The sequence below is a fragment of the Cyprinodon variegatus genome, unplaced genomic scaffold (assembly GCF_000732505.1).
Source record: "Cyprinodon variegatus isolate N-32 unplaced genomic scaffold, C_variegatus-1.0 Scaffold61, whole genome shotgun sequence".
NCBI lineage: Eukaryota > Metazoa > Chordata > Actinopteri > Cyprinodontiformes > Cyprinodontidae > Cyprinodon > Cyprinodon variegatus.
In genome coordinates this window covers 812280-834950 of record NW_015150514.1, presented here as the reverse complement: position 1 = coordinate 834950, position 22671 = coordinate 812280, and the positions used below count along the sequence as shown (strand labels likewise).

Below are 22671 nucleotides of genomic sequence, written 5' to 3'. Positions count from 1 at the left end.
TTTCACCTCTAACTGTACAGGAGAGAAGGGAATCAGCGTCAGGTGTGAGTAAAGGGATATTGGATTTTAAAACATCTGTAGGTGGCACTGAAATCCATCATATCTGTATGATGAGCAATAAAGCAACCTATTAAAAAAAATCACAGTGCTCAGAAGCTAAGCTGACTGATTTATTCTACTAAGTGGACATTAGTAAATGTATTCAGGTAAACATATAGAACCCAAACTGATCTTAGTTTATATGATCACAGATTATTGATTAGCATGACAGGACCTGTCATTTTATTATTATTACAGCATTTCATGAAAAAACTCTAAAAATTCTTCAATGCTGTCAGAGGAGGACACCCAAATTAGACACTCATTAGAGTACAGTTTCACTTTACTGTTGTTTTACGGATTAGGCTCAAATTAGTTTCAAATGCAAAACCACCATCCTTTAAAATAGATGTTATGTTGGTTGTTCAATCTTCTATAAAGAATATCTTAATTTTCCTTTTTATTATTTTCAGTTACGGATTACCACATCATAGGGATCAGGTCGTTGTGTACTTCTAAGACCTAAAGAATTATTCTGCAGGAACTTTGCTTCAATTGGGACACCTCAGCTGGGCAGGTAGGTCAGAGACAATACAGATTTGTGGAGTTGGGCAGAACTACACAAATCAGCTTCTTAAAAAAAACAACCCTTGATAAGACAGAGTACTTTGGGATTTTAGAAAAATGGGCAGAAGATTGTTCCTCTAATGACTCTTTCACATTATGCAACTCTAGAGCTAAGGCTGAGACTATTTCATGACACACTTTACTTCTTACATCTAATAAATCAGAAATTGTGCAAATTGAACAACTATTTACTGCTGAATCAGCGCTAAGGTACAACAGCAAGCAGCCTGATCAGTGTGACCCCATCAGTGCTGCCAGAGAAAACCACAAAAAATGACATAAAAACACAGACCTTATGGTTATGGCGTTTATGTAGAAAATAGGGAGAATGTGGATGTGGTTATGGCTGGGAAAAGAGGCCAAACTAGGAGAGCAGTTTGAGTTAGAGGTATGTCGTTATCAGGTACGTTAGTGTTAGTGTCTATACTGTCTGAAATGGTTACCTCTATGGTTCATTCTATTGGGTGTAATATATGACACTTTTTGATCACACGTTATCTTTGATAATAAGACATCCTCTGTGGATCTGTCACACATTGCAACTTCAGATGGCAGATTTAGAGCAACAGACAAATAGGCTATTATTCCTCTAATACACCTGTCATTTGCAATGTCCCGAAGATGTACAATCTATAGCTCCTATAGGGTTACTGCTAAGATGTTTCCTCCTTAGCACCATGTAAACACATACCGGTATGCACTGCAGCACTGAAATGATGCTCTGATGGTAACTAGTTAAGTTTTCAATACCTTGCTGCTACTTATCTGGTTACAATCCAGTGAAGGAGCAGTGATCAATTTGGTTAGTTTTTCATCCTCTTTTTCCTTGGCTTTCCTGATGCCTCTGTCTGCCAGCTATTCAGAGTCAGTATTCTTCATTAACCAGTCAGGTTACACCCTGTTTTACAACAAAAAAAATAACTTTCTTCACTCACACACTACCTCTCAGTAATTAATATCATCCCACCCTTCTTCTCTATCTTGCGGCTTTCATATAAATATTTCAGGGCAGCTCTAACTAAGCTGTCCTACCTCCAGCCTGCCTTGTTAACAGGTCCATCAGTAGGGCTCTCGTGTTTCTGTGATATGTGTACAAAATATGCAGCAGAGCGAGCCATCAGTTAGGAAGGCTGAAGGCTTTGAAATACTGTATGGTCAAGTACCAGGAGCACTCTTTTAGTTTTAGGGTCTCTAAAGAGGCAGAGGGTGGAGACTAGAAATAAAAAAATATATAAACATTTGTAGAATTAAGAAAACTTGTAGATGATTTTGTATAAACTTCTTTGAACAAGAAAAATGAAATACCATGTGTGTTCTGAGGCCTGCAGAAGAGTAGTGGCTCCATTTTCTCTGTATTTCAGCCTTTCTTCCCACCATTTCAAGTTGAATGAAATTATGTAACGGCTGCACTACTGAATGCTAGTCGTTTTACAATGAAGGCTAAAACAGGTGAGGAGTCTTTTGTTTCTTTGTAATACTTCTGGTAATGGACCCGTCACCATGGCAGTGAAAAAATGGAAACCAGAGCTTTCTCAGTTGTGTTAATGCTGGTTCATTTGAACCTTAAACAGAAATAAATTAGTAGATGGGTGGTTCATCAGGTGGAAGATTTGATTGATCGCATTTTTCTCTTTAAATGCTTTAATCAACACAACAATGAAATGAGAAACTTGAAAACGTCAGACAGGAACCAAACCAGCTTCTGCATCTTGAAACTCCTAAATATGCTCCCTACATTATATTCAGCTACATTTACAAATTTAAAAATCTATCATTATAAAAATGCCACGTGGTTTTTAATTATTTTTCATTTCAATGTGTCACATTCTTCTGGACTCTCACTTTTGCATATTTTCCTGTTTCTGGTATCATTGTGTGGCTTCATGTTTACATTTCTATCCAGCCTGAATATTCTTTAAAAAAATGTTTAAAAGACAGTCAGTGTGTTCCTGGAACATACCTTTGCAAGACAACAGCTTCCAAAAAGGCAGTAATCCTCAGTCATCTCCAACCACAAATGCATGACATCCATTCCTCCTGAAACTCCATGTTTTATAAAACAAGATGCAACCTCCTCCTCTCTGCTGCCAAAGCAAAAAACATGATGCTGTCACTTAGGTTTCCATGTATGTATGTATATATGGATGGTTTAGATAAGTAGAAGAAGCTTTGAGTGAACATTGGCACTAATACCATTAGTCAATATATGCAGTTTATCACCAGGTCAGGCATTGTCTGGGGGCTCCCGGCCAGCTCGGACCCCTAGGCAATTGCTTGGTTTGATTACCTTGTTGCAATGGGCCTGAAGCCACATGGTGAAAAAAAAAGCATGAAAAAAAAGTAGCTGCTAATAGTTCGGAAAATACGGTAGTAGGCAGTAAAGTATATAATAAGTATATAATTAAACACGTATCTTTAATATTATCATATACAATAAATATCCAAAACAATGATATTTTTATGAATAAGACATTCACACTTGTAGGAGGTCAACCCAGGGACAATACAAGTTAGTTTTATTCTATTTTTTTTTATTCTAATCACCAAACTCTACAAGACATTAGTCTGGAGTCTAGTCTTCTTGTTTTTCCAAGAAATGTTTTTTTCCAGAGTTCCATGCGATCATCAGGGCTTTTCTTTCAACATCTCTGTTTCTTTCCCTTGTTCAGTCCAGAACCAAACTTCTTTCACAAAATATATATGGATATGTGTTGATCCTCTCAACTCCAACATACACGCCCTTAAGACATATAAACTTGGAGTTTTTATTACCTTAGCCCTTAGTAACCAAGGATGAGGACACAGTTTATGTGAGCAGAGCAGAAATACTTCAACATAATCTATATTACCATTCACTTTACAGAACTGAATAGCTATAAATACCCACCTCAGAGATGAAGATTTATTTACTACGAACCTGCATCACACATCGTAAAGTTAAACGGACTTGCTAAAAGATAAGAGGACAGATTTAACTGCTCTTCCAACATTACAGGGACCCAAACAGAGCAAAATTCCACAATATCTTTCTGCATATAATGGAAAATAATGAAAGTAATGCTCAGTGTTTGCAGATACCAATAACTTTTAAACATATGTATTTTTCTGTTTGACATTTTGAGGTCCTAAAACTGCTAAAGAGGACAGACCTGCAGTTTTTCCAGCAGGTATCAGAGCTGCTCTTATTCAACCAATTCTGAAAGTTTTATTGCATGCCTCATATGATCATCATCTTATGCCCTTCTAGTTAGAAAACATTACATTTTCATTTTTATGAGGAATCCAGCATGAGTCCAACTTGAGCTGCACTCTGGCTCCCTCTGCTGGTCACAGAACGTGTAACTTGGTTAATTTCCTTTTGGAGAATAAAGATATCCTCCAAAATTCTGATTAATGAAGATTTGAGATTTTCATGATGAAATTATGTTTATTCAATCAGAAATAAAAATCAATAGACAAAACATTAAACACTTACCTATCTATCTTTGATTTTCCATGAATGAATTAAATGTGCCCCTCAAGATGCATCGCTGTTTTTCTCCCCTATGTAAAGCTTTATATATTTTCCCTGCACCACTTTCTCCACATTTATTTAATTAACTCAGTTGAGCTAAAAAAAGGATTACTCATGGTCAGCCCATCCATCCATCTTATCTCGCTTATTCTATCAGGGTAGCAGTGATCTATGGGCAAGAGGCGGGGTTCACCCTAGATAGGTCTTCAGTCTGGTGCAGAGCAAAACGGGGACATACAAACCATGCACACAAAATATGCGCTTCTTAATATAAGCAAAATCCATCCAGCAACAAAAACTCAAAGGATTCATGGACAAACTTTTTGATTGCCTGCTGCCATCAGAGCTTCTAACTCTGGAGTCCACCCTAGAGCGTCAACAAGGGTCTTTATGCCACCAACCACGTCTCCCAGTTGCACAACATCATTGGTCCGTTGGCCCCATACAAAAGGTCCGACCAAGTCTCTGTTGATGAGCAGGCGAGGTACGGAGCTGCGCACGGCTCCTGCCAGGCTTGCAAACGGCTCCACCTGCAGAGCAGAGAATTTGGATCAGGACGGCTTTGATCTGAAGATTTGTCAGCTTAGAAACAACAACCAGGAATGAATTTTACAAAGTTGATGATTAGTCAGATGATTCTGCCCATTGAGACCAACAGGTGACCCTGCAAAATCTGCTCACCTCCAGTGATGTTCCCATGATGATCAGCAGGTCAGCCAGTGGGAAGTCTGCCAGGTACTTGAAGAAATGGCGTGGTAGCTCCTCCCCAAAGAACACAATGTCCGGCTTCACAACGCCCTTACAGGTGGGACACTGAGGGACCTTCCCGCTCATCACCTCTGGCTGACAAGACCAGAAACATTACATGCTGGTTCCACTAAAAACTTCAGTGTTCTAACTAAACATTCATCTTTGGGTTCTGGTGATGTGGTTATATCGTATTGGTCTCATGAGTAAAACTGAGTTGATATTAACGACCCAAAACAGAGAAGAATGTCAGTGCTAAAGGTTTTTTTCTCACTTTAAAAACTGTGAGTAGAACATTTCCAGAACCAGTACCTGCTTTAAGGTTCTGTTCACTCATTTTTACCAGGAGTCAAGTTAGAGTTGTTGAAAGGCCATTCCACAACCTGTTCTAATGTGTTTGTCAGGATTATTGTTCTTTTAGAACACCAAACCACCTAGCTGTTCTTTAGAATTAAAGTTGAAGAACAGAGAAGCAGTCTTTCATTTCTCCATTTTCCATATGCACTGCATCAGGGCCACTAGAATTGAAAACAGCCCACATCATGATAGGGCTTCCACCATGTTTAACAGTAGTTAAAATGTTCCGAGTTGTTGTTGCTCAGCATCTTAACCAAAATTTTCAACCTAAGCAAAGTTAAGACAATGAAGCATAGTTGTATTACCACATGCTCTGCATATGGCAGCAAAAGGGTTTCCAACTTGAGTAAATAGATAAGGAAATCCCTTATTGTCCCGCAATGGGGAAATTTTGGCGTTTACAGCAGCAAAAACATTATAGAAAAAAATTGTCACACAAATGTGGACCTTAGAAAAACATGTATATGAATAACATCTAAATCTACTAGGGCTGGGCAATTAATTACATTTGCAATATAATCGCAATTTAACATAACATAATTTTCAAATTGCAGAGGCACTGATTTTTAATCATACTTATATTTTAAAAGAGTAGGACACGAAACTTCTAGTACTTGAAGGGGACTTGAAGTGGATTCAATGCAGCAAAGATTTGTAAATTATTCAAGTAAAAAAAAACAAAAAAACACAATATAATCAAAATGGTGTCCTGAATTTTGCTTTCCAATCTTTTATGCAGTATAATTATTCCACTCTGGATAAAGAATGTCCAAATAAATCATTAAAAGCCTTAATGTAATGTGAAGGTTTTGCATTCCCATTGTGAATAGATTTAAAATTATGCATCTGATTTCTAAATTCCTGAAAGCCTTTTATGTTCTAAAGTTGGAAATGCTCAAGCAGGTTGAGAGTTGAGAGTCTGGTGCTCACTCGTAGATCCTCGCCGTCATATTTCCGTAAACATGATGTACATGTGGCCGTTGCAAACGTTCCGTGGGCCTCCACCAGCATCTCCGGAGGAACTCCTGCCACTTGATCCACAAACAAAAAATAATTTAATACACACTGATACCCATGAGGGCCCAGGACTGCCGACAAAGGGTGCGAGCACCTACGTCTCTCCAGCCCGTCGATGTTCTGTGTGTACATCCGAAGCAACTGCCCCTTCTTGTGAAGCAGACTAACAAAGTAGTGCGTCAGGTTTGGCTGGTAGTTACCAGGATACAGCTCCTTGGCCAGGGCGAAGAAAGGATTTGGGTTTCGATGGAAGAATTCAATCTCGAAGATCGCCTCAGCGTATGGGAGGTCATACTGCTGGAGGTTATCATAGAAACCGCTGCCTGGAGACCTGCAGGGCAAGAAAACACTAAATACTGAAGCCTTATGATCAGCCAACCAATCACAGACATGCTTCTGTACCTAAAATCTGGGATGCCACTGGGCGTGCTGATCCCAGCTCCAGCCATCACCACAACCCGTCTGTACTGTCGCTCTCGGATGTTTTTGGCGACATCCTGCAGAGTCTGCTTCTGTACAGATTCACCTCCACCGCTGGAGAAAAGGCCTCTGCTTATGACCCTCTGGAGGAACAGAGGCTCCCTGAGAAGAAGCAAACATCTGTATCGCTATAAACCTCACTATAAATACAAATAAAGACCAGTACAATGTCCCTGATATAACGTGATTATCAAATGGTTTGCAGTCAATAATTCTGCAGGAAGACAGATCCTTCTACAGGTGGAAGACTTTGTGAGTAGACGACCAGCATTAGTAGAAATCAGCAAAAAGTTGTTTGAGCTTTTGTTGCAAGACCTGGAGTTCAAAGCGAATTCCCATTAAAAAGGTATCCTAGGCTAAAAGGTAGTCCATCCACCTGACAGCTTAAGTTTAAACTCCAATTTAACTTTATCCTTACTCTACTGAATTTCTGCAGGGATTCATTCAATAAGAATACAGACTTGGAATACTTTTATGAAAAGTGTTCTGCTATAAGCAAATAAGCATCAGAGGAAAGAGACGCAGCTTTTTTTCTTATTTCATCTTTTTATTCTCATTACACTCACAAGTACAGAGCAACGAAATGAACTCTCTGCATTTAACCCATCCCCTTAGGGAGCAGTGGGCTGCCATTGTGCGACGCCTGGGGAACGGTGAGTGGGATTTGAACCCTAACCACCAGAGGCTTTGCCAGAAAATTTTGGGTGGCCAGGCAATAACTGGTGTACACTGAGGGGTGGTCGTAGGTGGATAGGCGCCTCAGGGTCAAGCCTAATATGAGAATAACTATACATTCCTACAGCCTTTGCTGACAAATAAACGCATATATTTAAACATCCGTCTAGATAAAAGGTATAGTGGATAAAGTTATTTCAGGTTTGAGTTCTGGGGCGAACATCTTTTCCATTGTCATTATTTACCTACTTTTATCGATAATCATTCTGCATTAAATTTATATTTACAATTACAAACATCTACATGAATTTATTTTTTTATACATTTTTATTAAAATTGTTATTTATCTATGATTTCACTGAAGACTCCTAGATGAATTGCAGAGACATATTATTTTCTCTTTACCCCATATAACACAAAATCCAGTTCTGAAAAGAGCAGGAATTCTGTACTTATCATCTTTAATGTTAGTATATTGGTGTGTATAATTAACCACAGTGTTATTGTTGTCAAAAAATTACGAATACATGAAAAAATACTAAGTAAAATATGAACAATTAAAATGAATATTCCACTTGACAGTATTACTACTGCTACCATCTGTATTAGAGGTCAGTGATTGGCTCTCCCTTCTAGCTCCGCCCCTGCTAACCAGCTCCTGGTGTGATTATAAAAACATGTCACCTGAACAGGTGAGGCGCTACCTGAAGGAAGCCGCTGAGATGCCAGCCGGATATGAGCTACTGGGACGGACACCTGAAAAGAAAAAAGGGCATTATCTCAAACATTTTTATTCTTAATCATTATGTGCGTCTAAATGAGTTCACTAACCTTTTGCACAGATCTTCCTGGCTGCTCCTGAATTCAGCCTACTGTGCAAACAACACAGCCTGACAGTTAAAGACAAACCAGCCATCCTACAGGTTCTGTACGGAACCCTTTCTGTTGGTTTATTAAGATTAAGACACTACTAAACCACGCCGAGCTGCTAGCAGCTGTTATATCCCTCTAAAACATAAGTTATTGCCCTTTTTATGACGAACAAGTACGGTACGCATATTCACGAAGACAGAACCGCAGACGTAACGATGCGTTTAAGGCACCTCGGAAATAGCAGTTTAAAAGGGGAAATAAGTGGTCAAATAATTTATTGGAGTCCTCAATGACAATTATTACCAAATTGTGGCAATGATTAAACGTACTTCTACACTACACTACACTAAACAAGTTTGATTTATTTTTTACTCATTTTAGGGCATTTCATTATGTTATATATGTCTTTCTAAATAAATATCTAAATAAATAATTTGAGATGTATAAAAAGAATGCATGATTTGGTTACTCCTCAGGTTCTGCCGCACTTGATAACGCTTGTTGTTACACACACACAAAAAAACTTATATAAACGACTCAAGACAAGGAGTTGGAAAACCTTGATGTAAATTAAATCAAAAACCCCATTATAGCCCTAAATGAAATAACCTCTTTATTGAGAAGCTATTTTGGTGTTTTTGTATGCATGAATATACTGCATGTTTGGCATATAAAAAATGTGTTTCTCAGTTACTTTTATGTTCGTTCTTATCCTGTAAATATTACTAAACAGATGCATATCCATTTTAGTTTTCATTTGCATATACAGCCTTAAATCTCCATTTAATTTTAGTTTTTTACACCTCAAACTTTGCACTATGGAGTGCAATTAATGATATTTTACACAGAACTAGTCATACATTATTGGATATTTAAAAAAAAAAAACTTTATTTAACAAAATAAGAAAAACAATGCCTTCACTTCTTGGTTATGTTGGGTTCCAGCACATGAAGGTGTAAAAGGCAATGCAGATATATTAGCAAAAAGGGCGTTAGAGGGAACAATAACAATTACAGAAAATGTAGAACATTGATGAACTGTAAAACGTATGAACGTGAAATGGATAAATTGAGAAGGATGGTTAGAAGGACAGGCAAAGAGTTGAGTCTTAAAGGAATATTGGGAAATTAAGGAAATATAAAGGATATTCACAGATTAAGGAAAGCATTATTTATTTATCTACAGAATACAAAATTAAAAAATAGATGAATGTATGTAAAGTAATGTTGCTACACACTCATGTACAGTAGGTGGCGATATGCACCTTAAGGTTGCTTGCGATCCGCCCTAAAAGAAAAGAAGAAGTAGACTTCTTGTGCCTTCACTTCCCAGACACCTTTGCGGATCGCTGCGCAGACGTAGACTGTGAACACGGCAGGCTTCTTGACATTAGCTGATAACTTAAACAGCTCTTACCACCCTTCTGGCTTAAGAAATTACATTTTCTTAGTTTTTTACGATGAAAGATGTTAGCGGTTACCTCAAACAGCAGCAGAGTAGCAGCTCCACGCCAGAAATGGCGGCGGAGTGGCACGCTTTGGAGGATTTCTACAACAAAAGGTAAAATGTTAGCCGATAGCTTAGCTCACGTTAGCTTGTCCATTGATTTTAAACGTCACGCTGAGTCATTGAGCTAACCAAAGCTAACTAAAACCTCACCAAATGCTAAACTTAATGGCTTTTGTATATATGTGATCTAATTAAAATAATGAAGGGTTTGAGATTTGAGTTTGAAATTTAAATGTTATTTATGATTACTCCGTTTACCGATTACTTGTTTTCAAAAGCTTTTGTTTTCTCTCTTTATATAAATAAATATATATATATATATATATATATATATATAGTACAATTGAATATTTTACTATGTATTTATGTATGTTACTGGGTTGTTTTTAAGGACTGATTTTAAGTGGTATAACTTTCAAAATAACAACGCGATTCCTGTGCAATCTTAGTAGTGTTTAATATCACTAGTCAAGAATACCAATAGTAATAATATTCAATTAGGTCTTCACATGTGTTTTGTTTCCTAAAGGTCAATGTGACTTTTAAAAACACGGTTGAGCCAACCAAAAACAAGCAGTTGGTTTGTTGTATCAATCTTTGCGTGTTTATTTATACAGAATAATTAATATACATAGTAATCCAAAGGTTTTTGAGGACATCAAAATAATAAAGCATAAAGGAAAATCTAATAAAATATAAAACAGATTCTACAGAAGACCCTTCCTACCTACAGCTATCAGCACTTATAACAACTCGTTAGAAGGCTAACCATAATTTACAGCAACCTCTAACTTCCTTTTCTGAGTAATATTAATTAAGTCTAATTGAATTGATTGGAAGAACATAGAATTATTTATAACACATGTGCTTCCACAGCAATGAGGATATTTTAGAGTTCTGCCAGAGAAAATAGAGAATTAGGTGGACAGGGGCCTCGGGTGATATAATGGCTTTCATTTTAAAGTTTGTTTTATTGTGACCTATGAGCTAAAATCTATTTGATTTGGAGTTTTTAAATGGCCAGAACATTAAACTTTAGGACGCTCAATGACAGGGAGCTGATTCGCTCAGTTGGAAAACAATAGTTTATCACTCGTCTGCACACTTCTAATATTTGTAAAATGATAAAAGGGTGATGCACATCGATTAAAAACAGCTAAAATATGCCATAGTGTGGATGTGTTTAACCTTAGAAATAGTCTGGGGAAGTGAGTATTGATCAGGATCCCCCAGGACATCTCGCCTTGAGATCCCTGACAGCCATGTGGAAAGTCTCGTTAAATGACTGGCTGTTTTGGTTTCAGTCATGAATTCTCTCGGCTAGCTATGAATGGATGGTCAAACATTGAATTGTTTGCTTTAAAAATAGCAATAACACATATTTAGATTCAGGCACAGCCTTGTATTTCTCAATATATTTTAAGGTTAAAGAGCTGAGATGTTAGGCCAAGAATAAAAAATATCCATAGTTTTTTATCTTACGATTGTTGTATCATGCCATGTTTGACGTCATAGTACTGTAAGGGCCAATTTCTTTTGGATTCAGATTATGAAGGATTGACCTTTGCTGTCTTTTATGCTCAAACTTTTACAAAGATAATATAATTGATGTAGAAAGGTGAGAGCATCACCAAGAAGATCATGGGAAATATGTTTTAATTACAAATAGGTTCAGGAAATTTGGCTTAAAAATTTTTTATCTCTGATTTCTTTTCAACAAAATCCAATTAATCTTTTTTTCTTTCACTTAAGTTTTATAAAATAGCAAGTGACATAAACTACTTTCAAAAACTAGCTTTGCTTTCAATTTCCCCCCTTTCGTTCCATTTAATTGAATTCCCAGCCCCAATTACAATCAGTTTTATCGCTGTTACTAATAAATCAACATATATTAGGTTGAAAAATTACAACACAACATTAAATGCCAAACAATTTTACTCGGTGTCAAATTAAGAAAGACATGTACAGGCATATGAAAAAATTTGGCACCCCTATTAATCTTGATTATTATTATTATTTCTTTTAAATATTTTGGTGTTTGCAATAGCTATTTCAGTTTCATATATCTAATAACTGATGGACACAGTAATATTTCAGTATTGAATTGAGGTTTATTGGACTAATAGAAAATGTGCTATATGCATTAAAACAAAAGTTGGGTACCCTAATCATTTAATTGATTTGATTACACTTAACTACTTTTCACTGACTTACTCAAACACAAAATTGGTTTGGTAACTTAAGATTTGAACTTTAGAGCCAGGTGTATCCAATCATGAGAAAATGTATTTAAGGTGGCCAGTTGCAAGTTGTTCCTGTTTGGATCTCCTCTGAAGATTCATCATGGGCACCTTAAAACAACTCTCAAATGATCTAAAAACAAAGATTGTTCAACATAGTCATTCAGGGGAAGGATACAAAATGTTTTCTTAAAGATTTAAACAGTCAGTGTCAGAGGCAGAGAGGAAGAATGGTGAGAATGGTCAAAGACAACCCACAGACCACCTCTAAAGACCTGCAGCATCATCTTGCTGCAGACGGTGTCACTTTGCATTGTTCAACAATTCAGCGCACTTTGCACCAGGAGAAGCTGTATGGCAGAGTGATGCCACAGAAGCCTTTTCTGCAAGCACGCCACAAACCGAATCGCTTTATGCAAAAGCACATTTGGACAAGTCAGCTTCATTTTGTAATGAGGTCCTGTGGACGGATGAAACAAAGATTGTTTGGTCATAAAAAAAAAGGCGTTATGCATGGCAGCAAAAAAAACAAAAAACACGCAGGGTTCCAAGAAAAACACTTGCTAGCCACTGTAAAATTTGGTGGAGGTTTCATCATGCTTTGGGGCTGCGTTGCCATTCTGCTGGCACTGGGAATCTTGTTAAAGTTGAGGGTCGCATGTATTCCACTCAATATCAGCAGAATGTTGAGAATAATGTTCAAGAATCAGTTATGAAGTTGAAGTTATGCCAGGGATGGATTTTTCAGCATGACAATGATCCGAAACACTGCTCCAAATCTACTCAGGTATTCATGCAGAGGAACAATTCCATTGTTCTGGAATGGCCATCCCAATCCTCAGACCTGAATATCATTGAACATCTGTGGGATGATTTGAAGGAGGCTGTCCACGCTGGGTGACCTTCAAAGTAACTGAACTGCAATTGTTTTGCAAAGAAGAATGATCAAAAAATCCTTTCATCCAGGATCCAGGAACTCAATAATAGCTGCAGGAAGCGACTAGGGGCTGCTGGATCTACAAATATTAATGTCTCTTTTTTTTTTTGCTGAGTTGCTCATATTTTTGCACCTAACAATCTTTTTTTATTTATTTATTATTTTTCTGTTGTTCCAGTAAATCTCAATTAAATGCTGAAATATTACTGCCTTATTAGATATATCAAACTGAAATAGCTGTAACAAACACCCAAATATTTAGAAATTAAAATAATTAAGATTAATGGGGCTGCACAAATTTTTTTATATGACTGTATTAAGTGAAGTTGAGAAATTACCATTAATTGGTTAGAAATCATACAAGTTATTTCACAAAAATCAAACATTTAACTCCAAACAAGCTTTTGTCTTCTTATTTAATCAAACATTTAATAGTATGACAGCATAACCACGTATACAGCCTCCCCCATCGCTGAGCTGCATCTGTACCAGATTAACGGCCAAATTGAACCAACCAGTCAAATGCTCAACTGCAGGCATCCCTCTGTTTATCAGTGAGTCATTTTCCCCCAACCTTGTCTTTATTCCTGGCAGATTGTGGCATCAGTTGACTCTGAAGCTGACAGACTTTGTCAAAGATCCTTTCTTCAAAACAGGAGATGGACTCATACAGGTAACTGCATTATGTCCACACAAAGCTACATGCACAGCTGGTTCTGTCTTAAGTCCTGTGTAGTTTGAAATGTTTCAAACTATTTAAAAAATAAGGATATCCAGGCATAAATATAGAGAGGGGGTTACTGTGCTGTTGGCTGTTCTAATTGGTCTGTTTTCTTTTTGTAGCTCTACGAAAATTTTATCAGCGACTTCGAACACAGGTGAGCTAAAAGTAGCTAAAACAGCCTCTTACTTTAGTGATTGGTTATTTCTCTGTTCTTATGTTGTTTCCCTCTTCAACAGAATCAACCCCTTGTCTCTGGTTGAGATCATCCTCTATGTTGCCAGACAGATGTCAGGTTAGCACCAAAGGAACAGCTTTTTTCCCATAAGTTTTATTCTCACATATTGTGTACTTATTGAGTTGGTTTTCTTCCAGATCCAAAAGATGCCATCACTTTTCTCGAGAAAACAAAAGAAAAGGTCAGTTAAACCTTTCCAGCACCTCTAGTATCTGCTGTCAATTCTGTTATTATTGATATATCTGACCCTGCGTATGCGTGACCCAGGTGAAAAGCAGTGAAGAAGCCGTCATACTTTGCAAGACGTCCATCGGGAGCCTGAAGTTGGAAATCAGCGATCTTCCTGCGACGAAGGTGAAACTTCTTTAACTCGTCTGACTCAGAGATTTACACCTAGTTAAGATTTAAAACACACTGGTGCAAATAAGGAGCTGTGTGTTAGAACTCGGCTCCTCTTTGATGACACAGTGACAAAAAACAGGCAGCTGCTAAACTTTAAACAAAAATTATAACAAGTCAAATATTTACTGCCTTGACTAAAATAGCTTACAGGTGATTGGGTGATTAATTCAGTGCAGAAACACTCAGGATTTAAGATAGAAGCATACACTATGGTTCAGACTAGGAATACAGGATATATATGCTGTTAGCCGACGTTGGTCTCTTTTTAATATAATATAATTTCACAGATCTCATCAGTAATAACTGTTTATTTCCATGTTGTTGCTGTGTATGTATATGTTTCAGGAAATGGTCGTGTTGTATTTGGTTATGTGACAGTGATGCAAAGCAGGACAGAGGAGTGTTTAACAAAGCAGAAATGTGGTTGTTTGTTTCTAAAGGGTACAGAACTATATATAACATTATACTGCTAAAAAAAACAAACCCCAAAACATTATATTAGTAAATATCAGTTATAAGCAAACAGCAATATTTTTACGTTATTTCATATTAGTGCATCCCAAGTTCAGACTGCATAATATTGCGGGGCGATACGGCTTTAAAATCGCATGCTTAGTTTGAATTTGACAATAGATGCACGTCTTTGATTCTTTGAAGTAATTTAAAGGTAGTACTTGTATAGATGCAAATGAAAGCCACAGCAGTCATAGCCCCATGATCGGAAACACTGCTCTGAGAAAAAAAAAAAACACATTTATGATAGGCTTCTTCAGGTCGCCAGTTACATTTAAAAGTATCACCACGTTTAATCACATTCTTAAAATTTACCAATCCCCCAATGACAAAAATAAAATTATTAAATCAAAATGTACAGTTCATACATGATAATTCTAATTTGTTTAGACAATAAATAAAAGTTATGACTAGAAATGTATCATAATGATAAATACCACATCCGATAAGTATTGTTTGATTAGTCACTACATTAGGTATTGCTCATAAATAAAAAAGGGGGGGGATTTTCATGCCCTTTTCACAGGTGGATGAGATCATTTTTACATCCAAGTATCATCTTCCCATAAATTGATGCAAAGCTAATGTTAAATCAGAAGCCACTTTAAATCTGACCTTTAGGATGCTAACCTGCAGCCTGTTGTAAACACTTCTTCCCTAATTAAATACGTGTAATTATATTCATTAGAATATAATTGCACGTATTCCCTTGAGAGTTGAAACAGTTTTAGATAAAAAGGATGGTCCAACGTTAAATTAAGCCCTATGGTTAAAGAATGCAATGTCACGTATATGGGCATTCTAGCCTAAATTTGAATTAAACAACTGATTTAAGTGAACGATTAACAGAAGAATGTAAAAACAAAGGAGATATCTATGGCTGACATCTATGTTCTTTCGGTTCTCCCACCTTCAGAAAATTATTGAGGAGGTGGAGGAGATGTTGAATAACTTGCCAGGAGTTACCTCAGTCCACGGGCGGTTTTACGACCTCTCCAGCAAATATTACCGCATCATCGGGAACCACGCCGCCTACTACAAGGATGCTCTGCGCTACCTTGGGTGTGTGGACATCAAAGACCTTCCAGGTGGAAACAACACAACGGGGAAAACAAACCACACTGATGTAATGGTTTATTGTTAACATCAGAGCCTGTTTGTTTTTCTCCTCTGCAGAAACGGAGAAGCAGGAAAGAGCCTTCACACTCGGCCTGGCTGGACTCCTTGGGGAGGGAGTTTACAACTTTGGAGAGCTGGTGGGGTTTCTGCTGAAATTATACTCTGTTTTACAGCCGAGACTCTGATTGGTTTTTACTACATCTGCTGTTTGTTCTGCAGCTGATGCATCCTGTGCTGGAGTCTCTGAGGAACACAGACAAACAGTGGCTTATTGATACTTTGTATGCCTTCAATGCTGGGAATGTGGAGAAGTTCCAGGGCTTCAAGTCTGCCTGGGGGCAACAGGTGAGACAAACATGATCTAAACTTTCTTTATTTTCAGGAGTTTGAATGACTTCATATGAAGATGCATTCATGGTTCTTTTGTCATGATGCTTTCCCAGGAGTGCAGTCATACAGACGTAATGTAACGCAGGGAAATTTCAGTCAGCTGACTGGTTAGTCGGCTACTAAATAGTCATGCATGAAACAAACCATTGAAGGTCAATGTGGAAAATAAGAACACTGGTTATGGTGGAACCAGACTGAAGTAAACGATTAGAGCAGAGAAAAGGAGGAACGCGTTGCATCCGACCCTTCTGCTGCTTTTATTATTAAAAATTATTCAATAACATTTCCAGAAAAACAGCCCGGTTGCATTGATCGGATCCTCATTTATAGTATAAAAATTGTGTTGTAGGCGGCAGATTGTTATGAAACCAATTTCCCTTTATTTGTCCTTTAGCAGTAAAATCTTTTTCTTTTCTTTTTTACTAACGGAGTGATGGAAAAATAGAGGCACACAAAGGATTTGTTTAAATAAAACAAAAACAATTGCACAACTTAAAGAAAAAACATTGATTTATACTTTTAAATGATAAATATTTCTAAATTTGTTTTGAAATTTTCATCACTTATTGGTTTAGCCTTAATTAAGAGATATTGTCTCATTGTTAATAATGATCGCCATAGGGACACGGTTCTTAAATACAAAGTGCTTTACAAAAATGTTGGTGATGGAAATTATTTTTATTACGTATTTGATTCAATGTTGATTATCACATTCTTGTATTATGACAGCCCTAGTTTAGGTGATGGAAATTTTGGAGTCATAACTAACATTTGGAGGATTTACCTCTGTTAATGTTGAGGAGTATGACTTACACTTATCATTCATTTATTTATGTGGCCAATATTCTTTAGATTATTTAAAAGCGGATAAAAAGATAAAGGAATAATTGAAAGTGATCGGGAGTATAATGTCAGGGTCGTCGAGAATTTAAAGCGTTCCTGAGGAAAAAAAGGCACGTTTTGTGTAGCACAATTCAGTACGAAGATGATTTAAAGGGAATTTAACAGTAAAAAAAAAAAAAAAAAAGGAAATTAAAAGCAGGATAATAAGCTATTAAAGATTAAAAAAAAAACAATAAAGCAAATACAACAGTTGGACTGCAAACAGTTTAATCTCAACAGTCAAAAGCTGTTCTAAATGAATGAGTTTTTAACTTTGACTTAAAGAAACTCAGGCTTTCAGCATTTTAACAGAGGTCTGAAGTCTGGAAGTACAACATAAAAACATTTAACCAATTTTAATGAGTTAATTCTTTTGTTTTGTTTTTCAAAGAGGAATCAAAGTGACTTATTTCTTTTGAAGTGGTCTGTGTGAATTTACATGCAATTTAAGTAATTTTTTTTTCCTTCTATGACAGCCTGACCTTGCAGCTCATGAACCTAAACTGATGCAGAAGATCCAGCTGCTCTGCGTGATGGAGGTGGGTTTTGTAATAAGATGTTTTTGTCCAGCGTCTGACGGTCTGATCAGAGCCCTTGGATCTAAACGTATGAAATGTGGCCTTGTTTTCCAGATGACGTTCACTCGTCCTGCAAATCACCGGCAGCTCACCTTTACAGAGATTGCTCAGAGTGCTAAAATCCCCGTTAACGAGGTTAGCTGGGCCATCTGTTGGCTATCCCTTTGGTCACACAGACCGAGTCTGGTAATGTCAGGGAGGAGTTCTTACATGTGTGTCTCCTGCAGGTGGAGCTGCTGGTGATGAAGGCGCTTTCTGTTGGCCTGATAAAAGGGAACATTGATGAAGTGGACCAGAAGGTGCAGATGACCTGGGTGCAGCCCAGAGTACTGGACCTGCAGCAGGTTGGTGCTTTTTTTTTTTTTTTTTTTTTTTTTTTCTTCTCAGGATTAAGAAAAATTGACAAAATTGTGTTTTGTTGGTCCCTGTTAGATAAAAGGCATGAAGGACCGTTTGGACCTGTGGTGTGGCGACGTTAAAAACATGACGGTGCTGGTGGAGCAGCAGGCTCACGACATCCTCACCTGAGCAGGTGTCTCTGTCATCCCACAGAGGGGCAAATCTCACCATTTCTTTTTTTCGTCTTTTTTTTAACGCCATATTTTTCTTCTGTTACCCTCACTGTTTAATATCAGTCTGTAAGTTACGACATGCTGTTTTACAAGCAGTTGTAACGTCACCCTCAGAAAACAACCCAAACTAAAAAAAAATCGAAATAAAATTTCTTTAAAAAGATTATTCTTTTCAGATATGTTATTTCTTATTTATCTGAATCAGAAAGAAATGGGTATTAGAAAAAACAGCCAACAGGTGAAGAAAACATTTTATCTGACTAAATACAGCAAGTTTAAAAATGGTCATATTTTATAATTTTTACAAAAATATGGTAACACAGCAGCTTTTAAATGTTAGCCTTATTTAGGGTATGTTAAATGATTTTTTTTGGGTCAATAAACAGAAGTTTGTGCCTATCAATACTTAATTTAATGTAGGCTGCTCTTCTCAAAAACCTGCCTATGTAACACATCTTTACAGCAGCCTGAGCTCCCCTTAGACACACTTTAAAGTCAGTAAAATTAATGCTTTTATTCTTCAAAACTTTAGACCTTGTAGAAGTATTTCTTTTTATTGTTTCAACGAAAATGTAGCTAGGACCTTGTAAAGGTATTGTGGAGGATTAAAAAAAAAAAAAATGCGAGATCATGCACAAACCCATTTCTCCTCTTGCTCACTTTAAAAGTTTAAAAGTTGCTGTTCTCATACAAGCTTACTGTGACCGAACGTCCTCCTGAACCCCTAAATCCCTCCATCCCTATATACAGCGGGGACTATATAGTGGACTTTACATCAAACTGTGTTAACTGACCATTAGGACAGGTGATCACTGCTTTTTGCACCGTTGGTCACGTAACTCCTCCACTGTGCGTTGCCTGCGCCATCTTTATTAGTCGCTGCTGTCAGGTAGCGACAGCGGGCAGCTGTGACAGCAAATCCCATAATGCTTTGCAAGGAGGGTCCCCGCGCAAAGCATTCTGGGATAGATCTGCCTCTTCTGAGGCTTTTCTTGTCATACACTTCGTAGACACTTTCTCTTACGAACCTCTGCCACTTTCAAAGAACCGAGTTGAGAAAGGTGAGCTTCAATGACTGTAACATGCACAGAAAAAGATGGCTAATGGCACAAGCACGTAGGACGGCCTTACGTAAACATAACTAAGGTGCAAGAATCTCAATAATTGTCAGAAATAAAGCCAAAATTGCCGAAGTAGAAAGAAGGATGTTATTTGCTTTTTTGGAGCAAAGAAGATTTTATTGATCCATACAGAGAGCGAAGGGAAAAAGCATTCGAGTACTAGTTGGTAGTAAGTCCTTCCAAGCTGATGCACTGATGAGTTCTCCATGCACACAAACATTCAGTGTTTACTTTGAGGGGAAAGGCTGCAGATCAGTTCACCCCTAAAAGCACAAATGAAATGCAAGTTAAACTATTCAATACATAATGAATACTGTTGAAATTGCTGAGCTAAGTACTCTGCAAGTTTCTGGATTAATCTACAGATGTCTGACGTGTGAGGGAGCTGAGCCAATAAGCAAGTTATCCATTGACTGGCTGTCTTTTTCCCAGCCTTTAGAAGTGGTCTTGAGGCTGGGTTCTTCATTAAGGTTGAACAGTTCTGTCATAAGTCAGAGGCTAGGATAGAGCTCCTTCTCTCCCACATCGAAAGGAGTTGGAAAAGATGGTTCAGGCCTCTGAAAAGGATGCCTCCTCAATGTCTCCCCTTGGAGGTTTTCCATTATGTCCCTTTAAGGGATCAGAACCAGAATTTACTTTATATTCTTTTAAAGCTCGGGAACATCTTAGAGTCCTGGAAGGGGCTCAAAACCGTCACAGAGGGGAGGGATTTTTCCTGCTGGATCTTTCATCTGCAAAGACCTGATCCCAGGAGGAAAGGCAAAGACAGTGGGTGGTAATATGCATTTTATTGATCAACAGAACTAGTCTTAGCAACATAAACTTTTTTTTCTTTACTATTCATGAAAATGTCTTTCAGGTGAACTAATGAAGATAGAGTGAAACTTGGTACTCAACCTACAGTCAGTAATCCTGTTAATGGCAAAGCTGTCCGGTCCTCAAGTCAAATCAGCATCACAGTTTATGACAGTTAAAATGTTATCCTCTTTACACTCATTAATGATTTAACATAGAATAAGCTTTGAATTCACTTCTACTAGACTCAAAGGCGACCTGGGAAGAAAACCACTGCAAGGTCTGATAGCATTCATGTTGGCCAGCCCTCAGATTTAACATTTAACTCCACATCCATCAGTAGTCGAGACAGTGAAATTTATACAAGAGTCAATTAACCCAATACTGTTTTTAACTTAGCCTGTTTTTTCAGCATTTTATGGAAATTATCCAATCCGTTTGGCAGTGGTGCAGGAGCAGCACTGCTGCCTTGCAGCAGGAGGGTTCCGAGTTCGATTCCTGGCCCAGGGTCTTTCTGCATGGAGTTTGCATGTTCTCCCTGAGCATGCTTGGGTTCTCTCCTGGTACTCCGGCTTCCTCCCACAGTCCAAAAACATGTATGTTAGGCTCTTTGGCTTCACTAAATAAATTAGGTGTGAGTGTGTGTGTGTCCTTGCGATGGACAGGTGACCTGTCCAGGGTGTTCCCTCCCTCTCGCCCGCTGGAGACACCAGCACCACTCGCGACCCTGCTTGGGATACGTGTGATGGAAAATGGTTGGATGGATCCAATCCATTTTGGAACCTTAGCAACTTGCAATCAGAGACAACAACAAGAATACCAAAAAAATGTACTGATAGATGTATCTACCCTGTCATAGAAATTGATAACAAGATTTTATTTAAGAAATATATCTTGCCTTGATTTCCATTTAAGGAAGCATGTTTTTGACTGCCCTCCCTCTTTTAGATTACTCATATGCATATAAATGCACCAGCCACCACATATGTTAAAAAACATTTTATCATAGAGTATTAAGGTTCATAACAAGATATAGATCTTTAGTTCACCACTGTAATCTATATTCTCCGGTGGACTGGCCAACATTACCTTTATGTAGATTTGTACATTTTCATTTATAAAGCTGTTCTTGACCAAAACTCATTTTTGTCACTTAGACGGTCCCGCATTATTAAAAATCACCTTCTTATGCAACTCTTCTTCTATTTTATTATGTTCTGTAAATTGAATGTTTTAATTTACTCTATTTTTATTGCATTTGTAAAATTTATTTTTTTTGTATTATCAAATGGGGTGTGAGAAAAATTATTCTGTCAAATATTGCAATATTTCATTAGACGTGTTTCAAAATGCAACAGAATAGATCTTAAATGTAAGAATAATATACAGGCAGACATCAATTTCAGTGTCTTTCTTTGAAATAACCCTTAAGCTACTTGCTGTCAGCACAGCGCCGTAGAGCCTTTCATTCAGTGACACTGCACCAGCTGCAGAGGAACTCTAGAGGATTTCCACAGCTATATTAATATCAAAATTACAACATATCTTCTTTGTTTATGTATCAGGATGTATTGGGATATGTCATATCATGACACATGGATTATGATACGTATCGTATCCCCAAATTTTTGACAATGCACACACCTATTGTCAAAACAGGTTTCACTTGAAATTATGATAATGGATCTCAATGTGAATATCTGTAAATATAAAGGTTAAATATATTTAAAAAAAACTTGGTTTAAAAAAAAAAAAAAGCTACCTAAAGGCATTGAGGAGCATTACTACTAATTTTTCAAAAGACCCTGCCTCTCCAATTACAAAAAATGCATGCACGAGAGCATGCACAAGCCCATTCCTCCTTGTGCACGCTCCGTTTAAAAGTTTCTGTTCTCATAGCTCATACAAGCTTGCCGTGTCCGAACATCCACCCTAACCCCTAAATCCATTATTACTGTATAGAGCGGGGACTATATAGTGGCTTTATAGTGGACATTATAGTAGAATTTACATCAAACTGTGTTAACTGACTGTTCGGACAGATGTTCACTGCTTTTTGCTCCATTGGTCACATAGCTCCTCCTCCACTTTTGTTATTAGTTACCACTGTCACGTAGCGACAGCCTATGGCAACAGCGAGGCTCTGTGACAGCAATCCCATAATGCTTTGCAAGGAGAGCTCTCTGTGCAAAGCATCCTGGGATATATCTGCCTCTTGAGGCCTTCGTAGACACTTTTTCTCTTACGACCCTCGGCTATTTTCAAAGAACCGTGGTGAGAAAGGTGAGCTTCACTGACTGTCTGAAATCGTATCTCACCACAGA

At 37.6% G+C, this 22671-nt stretch overlaps 2 protein-coding genes across 3 annotated transcripts; one reads left to right on the top strand and one right to left on the bottom strand.

Moving 5' to 3' along the window:
* Positions 1 to 3993: 3993 nt before the first annotated feature.
* On the bottom strand, positions 3994 to 8515 carry sirt3 (sirtuin 3). Of its 2 annotated transcripts, none has more exons than XM_015371594.1 (7): positions 8288 to 8515; positions 8161 to 8212; positions 6704 to 6883; positions 6400 to 6632; positions 6215 to 6315; positions 4862 to 5023; positions 3994 to 4710 (listed from the first exon to the last, which is right to left on the bottom strand). In XM_015371594.1, exons 1-7 carry the CDS (start codon positions 8370 to 8372, stop codon positions 4489 to 4491), a joined length of 1035 nt encoding a protein of 344 aa, XP_015227080.1. In that variant the 5' UTR covers positions 8373 to 8515; the 3' UTR covers positions 3994 to 4488. The 2 variants fall into 2 exon arrangements, with proteins under 2 accessions (XP_015227080.1, XP_015227081.1); XM_015371595.1 differs by having other exon boundaries at positions 8141 to 8212; positions 8288 to 8347.
* Positions 8516 to 9664: 1149 nt separating this feature from the next.
* psmd13 (proteasome 26S subunit, non-ATPase 13) lies at positions 9665 to 18595 on the top strand. The gene is made up of 13 exons (XM_015371591.1): positions 9665 to 9890; positions 13611 to 13689; positions 13860 to 13894; positions 13977 to 14032; positions 14113 to 14156; positions 14243 to 14329; positions 15807 to 15978; positions 16067 to 16146; positions 16229 to 16354; positions 17758 to 17820; positions 17914 to 17994; positions 18087 to 18203; positions 18292 to 18595. Exons 1-13 carry the CDS (start codon positions 9790 to 9792, stop codon positions 18385 to 18387), a joined length of 1137 nt encoding a protein of 378 aa, XP_015227077.1. The 5' UTR covers positions 9665 to 9789; the 3' UTR covers positions 18388 to 18595.
* The last annotated feature ends 4076 nt before the right edge of the window (positions 18596 to 22671 follow it).

Coding starts and splice junctions, on each gene's coding strand:
- psmd13 (XM_015371591.1), top strand. CDS start 9,790: ATGAAAGATGTTAGCGGTTACCTCAAACAGCAGCAGAGTAGCAGCTCC. Junction 13,690..13,859: donor CAGGAGATGGACTCATACAG/GTAACTGCATTA, acceptor TTCTTTTTGTAG/CTCTACGAAAATTTTATCAG. Junction 14,157..14,242: donor TCGAGAAAACAAAAGAAAAG/GTCAGTTAAACC, acceptor TGCGTGACCCAG/GTGAAAAGCAGTGAAGAAGC.
- sirt3 (XM_015371594.1), bottom strand. CDS start 8,372: ATGGCTGGTTTGTCTTTAACTGTCAGGCTGTGTTGTTTGCACAGTAGG. Junction 6,884..8,160: donor ATCTCAGCGGCTTCCTTCAG/GTAGCGCCTCAC, acceptor GCTTCTTCTCAG/GGAGCCTCTGTTCCTCCAGA. Junction 4,711..4,861: donor TCATGGGAACATCACTGGAG/GTGAGCAGATTT, acceptor TCTGCTCTGCAG/GTGGAGCCGTTTGCAAGCCT.